Source organism: Pyxicephalus adspersus, chromosome 11 (assembly GCF_032062135.1).
Source record: "Pyxicephalus adspersus chromosome 11, UCB_Pads_2.0, whole genome shotgun sequence".
Taxonomy (NCBI): Eukaryota; Metazoa; Chordata; class Amphibia; order Anura; family Pyxicephalidae; genus Pyxicephalus; species Pyxicephalus adspersus.
The window spans coordinates 40,923,675-40,932,651 of record NC_092868.1 but is presented as its reverse complement, the minus strand read 5'-3'; the positions used below and the strand labels follow the sequence as shown (position 1 = coordinate 40,932,651).

At 40.7% G+C, this 8,977-nt stretch overlaps 1 protein-coding gene across 2 annotated transcripts in view; it reads left to right on the top strand.

Annotated features, from left to right (window-relative positions):
- Positions 1-6,328, top strand: part of ENO1 (enolase 1) — a 17,804-nt gene extending 11,476 nt beyond the window's left edge. For both annotated transcript variants that reach the window (XM_072427087.1, XM_072427086.1), the window contains exons 6-12: positions 881-1,014; positions 1,288-1,510; positions 4,052-4,249; positions 4,332-4,533; positions 5,139-5,247; positions 5,332-5,390; positions 5,869-6,328. In XM_072427087.1, the coding sequence (XP_072283188.1) occupies positions 881-1,014; positions 1,288-1,510; positions 4,052-4,249; positions 4,332-4,533; positions 5,139-5,247; positions 5,332-5,390; positions 5,869-5,938 (995 nt within the window). In that variant the 3' untranslated portion in view covers positions 5,939-6,328. The remainder of the gene's footprint in view (positions 1-880; positions 1,015-1,287; positions 1,511-4,051; positions 4,250-4,331; positions 4,534-5,138; positions 5,248-5,331; positions 5,391-5,868) is intronic.
- The last annotated feature ends 2,649 nt before the right edge of the window (positions 6,329-8,977 follow it).

Sequence of the window (8,977 nt, the reverse complement as noted above, 5' to 3'; positions counted from 1 at the left end):
GCACTTACCGCCTGTTACCAATCCTAGGGGCCTGGCACTTACCGCCTGTTACCAATCCTAGATGCCCGGCACCTATAGCCTGTTACCAATCCTAGATGCCCGGCACCTATAGCCTGTTACCAATCCTAGGGGCCCGGCACTTACCGCCTGTGTACATAGAGTAGAAAAATGGATATACTAACGGGGCAGGCATTACAAAGTTGTAACAAATAATTGGAAGAAGGTAGAACACTGAAACAATAAGAGGTTACTGGATACCCATGGCATAAACAACTGGGTGAACTAAATTTGCTGTGTTTTGCCACACCCCCTTTTTTACCACCCAGCTACAGCTTCCTACCACCCGGCTGAAAAAAATTTCTGGGGAGAACACTGCATCTACACAACTTTCTTTAACTGCTGTTTATACCCATTGGTAAATTCTTTCTGTGCTTGCCTAATTTTCAGTAAGGTGTGTTTTTTTTTTTTTTTAAAGGTAGATTGGATGCTAGAAGCTATGCAACTATAAAAACACAACAGTTTAAAAAGTGATCCTTAGTTGCATTATTTTGAGGCTTTTAAGTTCCCAATTACATATTAAGGCTATTTAATGGTCAAACAACATGAAATATGTGCAGAAATGGAAGCATGTGATGGTGCTTCAGAGAACTGGACTCTAGTCCTACTGTTAAATGGATGTGTAAACCTATAAAACAGGTCCCTAGATGGTAAAACTGTAATTTGTGAAATGTTATGATCCCTTTGAACACTAGTAAGTATAGCAGCTGTCTTGGTACTCAATGGCATGCAACTGCATCTCAACATTTGTTTAATTTATTTCTGCTAATACAAGAACTATCCAGAGTATCATATCCATTTTTGTTTGTTTATTAATCTTTAGCAAAGTTTGGTGCCAATGCCATTTTGGGAGTCTCTCTTGCGGTGTGCAAGGCTGGTGCTGCTGAAAAGGGAGTCCCCCTTTACCGCCACATTGCTGACCTGGCTGGAAACCCTGAGGTCATCTTGCCTGTTCCAGTAAGTTTGATGTATCACATTCAATATATTCTATGCAGTTCTGTTGACTCCGAACAGATAGATGAATCTTTTGCCCTGGAAAAAGTTATACATTTGCGTTTAATAAATTAATTTCTTTGTTTTGAGCGTAGGCAGCTTAAAAAGTTTTTAACAAATATTTCTGAGTTTAGTAAACCATTAGCCTTGCATAACACATTTCCAATCTAGTAACATGCTTGGTACTGTAACACACTGCTGCTAACTTGGGTTTTCAACATGTTTCACTTATTCCAGGCATTCAATGTGATCAATGGTGGATCTCATGCTGGTAACAAGTTGGCTATGCAGGAATTCATGATCCTGCCTGTGGGAGCATCAAGCTTCAAGGAAGCCATGCGCATTGGTGCTGAAGTTTACCATAACTTGAAGAATGTAATCAAGGAGAAGTATGGAAAGGATGCTACAAACGTCGGTGATGAAGGTGGATTTGCACCCAATATCCTTGAAAACAAAGAAGGTAAGAGGGATGGTGCAAGTCTGGGCTCTTTTGGCATCAAGAAACCTAAAATCAAAACTTTTATGACTATGCCTTCTTTTTACTATGATACAAAGCTTCATCTTCAGAGACTGACTAGTTAAGTGAAAAAAAACCTTGATAAGGTGCCATATTGAGAAGCAGCAAATGGATTTGGTGCTACAGCTATTTCTCATAATTCCATTAACAGGAGCACAATATTTAGCATGTGACTTGTGTGGAGACTATAATGTTGTGGGCAATGCACCAACTGTTAAAGAACTCCTGCTGGCTACATGAAGCTGGTCCAGGGGCTGCTAGAGTAATTGGTCCCCCTACAACAGACACCTGCACGAGTCTGTTTTCATGTGCAAGATGGGATTCATGTTGCTATGAAACACTACCTTGGTGGCAGAGGTGCTGCATTACCTGTATTCTCCAGGATCACAAAAAGCATCACTTTGAAGAATATACAGTTAGTCTTTCTGTGTTGTATTTTGCCTAGTTTTATGTTTAAAAGCCCTGTAATTTCAAAAGCAATGGCAAAGCTCTGATTACCATCATTCAGTGTCCTAAGGATGTTGCTTGTGAGTTTGATTTCCTGCCTATAATCATATGACCTATGTGCTAAAAATACCCATTTATCAGGAAGTTCATGCAGAATAGGGCTCTTCAAGGGGGGCTTGTGTTAAACCAGTTAATGAATATTGGATTAGGTGTATGAAAAGGAGGAAACTCGGATCTGTTCACATAATCATTTTTGGTAAATCCTGTAGTGCTAAACAACTTAACAATCAATTACTGTAGAGCAAGTTTAGTTCCATGTTTGCAAAGCTGCCTCAAGCTTACAAATCTGTTGGAAATTAAAAAGCTGTTGATGCATTTCAGGAGTTCATACGTTTGAACCTAAAATGTGTAGTTGGGAGCAGACATTTGGTATCTTGGATCTAATGTGATCTTTCTGTTCCATGCATATCTTGCTGTGTTCCTGATCTAGGGAGTCTTAATACTGGAAAGTGAAAACAGCCGGTTACTGTAACTGTATATTGGTAGGATGGCATGCTGTGCCAGTGTCTAAATATAGCTCTCCTACTCCACTATGCAGGAGATTGGAGGGTATGGAATGTTAATTAAATGAGCAGACCCACTCTTGTTCAAATAGCACAGATAACTGTACATGTTGCAGCTCTTTCCTTGGACTACAGGAAGGCTTTAAGTTCTCTGGGCCTCTTAGGGATCGGAACACTGGAGCAGTACTTGCAGATGGTGTTTCTGATTATCTTAAAATAGCTGCCCCTCGTAGAAATATTTTTGTTAAATGTTTTGCAGTAAATTAAAGAGCTCTTGAGCTGTTTGACAAACTGCAACGTGGTGAGTAGAATTGCCCATTAATTATAGGCTCCCACTTACATAGCGTTTTCAAGTAATGCACCTTTGTCCTACCTAGGCTGTTTTAGCCAGGTATGCCCTTCAACATATTTGTGCAGCTGTCACTTGTGCTTAGCAGAATGCTGTTCATTCAACCAGATGGGAGAGTGGCAGTAAATGCCAAAGGGAGTAAAATCCACAGCACAAGGAAATGTTTAAGATGAGCAATGTGGTTGGCATGAACTTAAAGTATGTTCATAACATGTACAGTCTGCTTTAAACCTGCTAACTATTAAGAACTTGTCTGCTTGGGTTTGAATTCAATTTTTTTTTTTTTTTTTTTAAGTGGTCCTTCACATTTAGTCCTATAAACAGAAATATTGCAATGTGTTGCCACTGTGTTATAGGATTCTGTATGTGCACAAATGATGTACATTCAAATTTTCAATTTACCTTTGTTGGTAGTGTTCAAGACATGCCAGATCAATAGATCTCACATTTGTCTTTTGTACAAAGGTGACCAATTGTCAGATAGCTCAGCAAAAGGCTGTCACATATTATTTTTTCTGCATGTCATGCTGGAGGCATGTTGCCCTTGAACAGATAAGGGCTTGGTGGACAGGAGAAAATGCTGCTGGAGAAATATGGTTGTTGGTTTAGATCAGAGGTGAGCAACCGTTTTTGGCCACTAGGCAATTTCAGGGGTAGACAGGAGCACACTAGGCTGGACTCTAGTCCTGCCCTAATGGCTCTGCCCCCACCAGGAACCGCCAAGGGAAATATGGGGTAAGCATGCATTGCGGAGGAGAGGGAATGTTCCTTATTTACCCTGGTGGCGGAAGTGTTAACGCCAGCCGCGGTAAATAGGGAAGGGAGCCACCACACGGAGGCTCAAGAGCTGCATGCAGCTCCGGTAGTTTGTTTTGGCACTGCCACAGGTTGCTGGCCTGCATTAGGCCGGATCGGCCAGGGGCCGTTAGGCCGGAACAAACTACCGGCTAGGCTGTATCTGGCCTAAAGGCCGGAGTTTGCCGACCCCTGGTTTAGATAAATATATATTTGTCCAATTTGGCAGATAATTTTTGAAGTAGTAGACTTCTGATGTCACAACTTCAGGCATAAAGGTTCTTCTATATTATGATGCAAGTCATACAACTTGAGTTTTTTTTTTTTAAGCACTGGAGCTTTTGAAGACTGCCATCAACAAGGCAGGATACCCAGACAAGATTGTGATTGGAATGGATGTTGCTGCATCTGAATTTTACCGCGATGGAAAGTACGACCTGGACTTCAAGTCCCCAGACGATCCTAGCCGATACATCTCACCTGACCAGCTAGCTGATCTATACAAAGGCTTTGTTAAAGATTATCCAGGTAATGTTGCACATTCATACACAGATGTAGATGACCATCTGCAGTTTGTTTACATAGTTTATTAATCTGAACCTTTCTTTAGTTGTGTCAATTGAAGATCCATTTGATCAGGATGACTGGAATGCATGGGCAAAATTCACTGCTGATGTAGGAATCCAGGTTGTTGGCGATGACTTGACTGTGACCAACCCCAAGAGAATTGAACAGGCTGTGTCAAAGAAGGCCTGCAACTGCCTTCTCCTGAAGGTTAACCAGATTGGCACTGTTACAGAATCTCTGCAGGCGTAAGTACTGCATACTTTGTGCTTTGCATCAAAGTGTACATCACAACAAAGCAGTCAGGCAAATTTGTCCTGGACTAGCAAAAGGTACCCTTTTTGACATATCAAGAGGACCTAAACTATTTGTCATTTTGTTCTTTGCTTAACTTTGGTTGGTAACATAAAATGTAGGAAAGGAAAATGACAGATCAGGCAGTTTGTGCCCAGCCATGTACATGTATGTGCATAAAATACCCGCCTAGATGTCCAAGTAAATGGTGATTGTACCACACATGCTGGCAATCACTACACCATAATTTAGAGGTATCTACAGTTTGACATTAACAGTCAATTCTGCATGGAAAGATGTTTTATTCTGAAGTTATTTTCTTTCAGAAATGTTTTATTCTTGGGTTAATCTTCCTATGGACTGCACACCAACCAAATGTTCTGCTTTACTAAGGTGCAGTAGTGAGTGCAGAATAATGTAGTCTAGGATTAAGTATCTGGAAGGCTGACATGCCTGCAATAACCCTGATCACAAAGCAAATCCACAATAAAGCTTTCAGTAATCTGTTGCAGTTTTATTATCGCTGTACAGTTGTGTAAAATACCAATTTGTCTTACAGATGCAAGCTGGCTCAGACCAATGGATGGGGAGTGATGGTCAGCCATCGATCTGGTGAGACAGAGGATACCTTCATTGCTGATTTGGTGGTTGGCCTTTGTACTGGACAGGTAAAATATTTGTCTATTTGGTTTGACATCTACTTAATGCTTTTTAGGCACCAGCATTTAATATTTGACTTTACTCATTTCTAGATCAAGACTGGGGCCCCATGTAGATCTGAGCGTCTTGCAAAGTACAACCAGATTCTCAGGTAAGTCACTTTGGTTCCTTGTGCAGAATAAAATTGTAGTATTTAAAGCTCAACTTGCTTTGCTTTCCAACCTACCCTCAAAACAAGATGTTGCCTTGCAGATCACTTACCAAAATTACCTGGCTCTCAGTATAGTTACAGTATATCAGAGGAGCTGTAGGTTTAATTTTAAATAGACTTTCATCTTGATCATAGACACTTGCTGTATGTACAATATGCCTTCTATGTAACCCTTTTTTAAGCATTTCCAGTGTCCTAATGACTATCTCCACTTGTGTTGTGGCAAGTGGTTATTTTTGCCAGTTAGTAAAGATTAAAATGCCTTTCTGGCTTTTTTAGTTTTGGTCTTAACTTCTGTCTAGTGGCGTTGGGTTACCTTCTAGAAAGTCTGAATGGGTTTTGGTTGCTTGCTGTGTCATTGTGGTTATTTGTGATTTAAATTTACACTGATTACTAATCAAATCTATTGTGTTTTTAGGATTGAAGAGGAGCTTGGAGCCAAGGCTCGTTTTGCTGGAAAGAACTTCAGGAAGCCAGTCATCAACTAGGCAATCACACGCAGAGCACTTATCCATCTTTATGTAGTCACTTACACCTAGAGTCTGCAGGCAGTTGCTGCTGTAAGGTTTCACTGCTGTAGAGGCCTGACTTGCTACAGGCCCCTTCAGCAGTGATCAAGGTTTTCTTGGCCTCACAACTTGCAGTTTCTGACTTCTTTCCAATCCCAGAAGCTTTGCTACTTAAGATGATTCCTTGTCTCACTCCTGGTGCCTGCATGTTGTTTGTGTTCTTTTCTATTGTGGCTGTGGTCCTGAACACTTCAACCTTGTCCATTCGTACATTATCATCTTGTCTTGTTGGAAGGCTAGATAACGGTTTATTTGCAGATTTAAGATATGTAGTTTTATGAAGAGGTAATAAACTCTCTTTAAAGGTGATGCTTGTGTGTCTCTCTTCCATGGACAGTTTTCCAGTCTGCAGATGGAAGGCTGCAAATTCACTTCACTTCAATTCACTTTTTTTGTTTTTGTTTTTTTATCTTAAGAGTTCTAACTACTTGCATGAATGGTAATATGGGAGATTTGGTACACACCATAACCAAACATAAGCTGTTAATGAGCAAATTTGTTCATTTCACTCAAGTTCCACTGCACTTGTTTGAAAGAGTTTTACACATGTAATGTAAAAAAGCTGGTTAGGAACCATCTTTACAGTCTAGGCATAAAAAAATCTAAATTGGCAATGGCTGCACAATAATAAATCTGAACAAGGTGAACCTGGGTAAGGAAATATGCTACAGTATGTACAAGCTAAACACAATCCAAGGACTCAAAGGATCCTTGGATGTTAATATACTATTGTTGAGGGTGCACATTAGCTTATCATTGTCATATTAACTTAGGTGTGAATAGATTTGGTGATCTCCATGATTGGGCTCAAATAAACAAGATGTAAGAAGTGTTTAGGGATAGGTGCATCAAACCTGCTAAAAATCTCTTGGCAGGGGACTTGAGTTGTTGACATGATAGAAATGAAGAAAAATATTCCCCCCCCCCCCCCCCAAAAAAAAAAAAACACAATGGGACATGACTGTCAAATGTGGAATATTGATCTATTCTGAGAACACCCTCAAAAGCACTAGGGGTATACCTGAGGATGAATTTGTCCACTCATTTAGGCACTTAAGTCCCAAAGAAGAATAGTTTTAGAATTGTATTAATAGAAGCTTTAGATTAGTAGCTACCTCTTAACAGTCATCTAAATCAGTGGTCGCCAATCTTTTCACACCCACGGAGCACTAAATTTACTGGCACTGTATGTGTGGGGAGCCAGGTGTCACTCGAAGGGGTAGAAATGGCCATAGTGAAATTATGCCAGAACCTGCCCACTCTTCATAGCAGGTCTGGGCCTGCAATGGAAGAGTGGGCAGGTTGTGTCCAGGGACCTGAGCCTGTGATCTGTATGGGGGACATGGTCTGCAGCTCTAGCTGGTGCTAAAGCCAAGGACCACCAGTTGGTGACGGTGATCTAAATCACATTGCTTCCCAGTCTCTTAGTGTCATATAAGAAAGTTTCAGTAAAGCCAGGGTTAGGTGAAATGAATTCCTTGGCAAGTGTGTAAGTCGGTGGATGATGACTAGCCATGAGGACACTAAACATCACCAGTGATGTGAGACCCAACTTTTTTTCTCATACTTCCTGTGTGTGACATACGGCCACCTACAAGGTACATATAAGACCATGCGCTTTGTCAGTTCAAGCTAGGCTAAAGTACACTGACCTAGCACACTAATGATATACTTTCTGTAATAAGTTCAGCATACTTACAAGTTGGGGTTTAAACAAATTGGATTTCAGAGCTGCATGCTAATCCCATGCTTTCATATAAAAGGCTTCAGCAAAGAGAACAGGCGTGACATCCAACACTCCAGTTTCGTCAATACTGTCTGTGTCTTCAGATATCACATTGAAGCTGAGGCTGTAAGCACAGAAATGCTAGGTCACCCTCATGTACTAAAAAGTACACTGATGGTTTTCAGAAGCATTTTAAAGGGGAGTAAAAAAAATACCAATGCCAAGAAGCACTTGTAGGTTGCAAGTAAACAAAACAAATGTTGACATTTACACGCAGAATACAGAACAAGAGAATACTATTGTGCATGCATACTTGCTGGATGTGAAGAAAGACACAACTCAAGTAGTACAGGTAGACCTCTGGGTTATGGACATCCAACATACAGATGCCTCCTAGATATGAACAAGGCTCCCCTGTTCACTGGTGTGCAGAATGGAGGCTGGAGGGGGGAGGTTTGCATGACTTACAGAAGAAATCTTTTGCTAAACAGCTGAGGTTGTGGGTGATCTTAGGGAAGTTGAGCTTTTTCGCCAACCTCTTGTAACTCTTTAATGACCAAGACAAATGCTGCAGTTTCTTTTTGCATATCAAAGCACAGCTTGCTTCAGAAGTTAATAAATGTCTGGGCTCCATAGTTTCACACTGAGGATTTTACCAGTTCCCACTTACAAATTCAACTTAAGAACAAACCTACAAACCCAGGGGACTACCTGTATGATGTACCATGTCCATATGTACAGTTTGTCAGTCTAATATTGGAGAGCCTTATTTTGGAATAATGGGCATGATCCCTGTGGTATATTTTCACCAAGCCTATTTACTACCACAATATTTCTTTTCTGCTCATAGTTGCAATAATCTATTCACCAGGATCTTGTATTGTTGACGTGAATGTTTTCTCCAGCAGATCCTGAGGATTCTCAATAGGGTCTGGACTCAATTGTGGTGCCCAATCCATGCATGAAAGTATTCTCATTCTCTCTGGACCATTGTTTGGAGCTTGATGAATCCTGGCACTGTAATTTTGAATATGCCTGTGCCATCAGAGAAGAACAAATCCATTGATGAGAAAACCTGGTCATTCAGTATCTGCAGGGAGTAAATGAGCTCTTTTTTTTTGGCACATTATGTTTTGAAACCTAGACCTGACCTACTGAAGCAACCCCAGATCATAGCACAGCCCCCACAGGCTTGGGAACTTTTTAATTTTAGGATTGGGACTGTTGTAAAA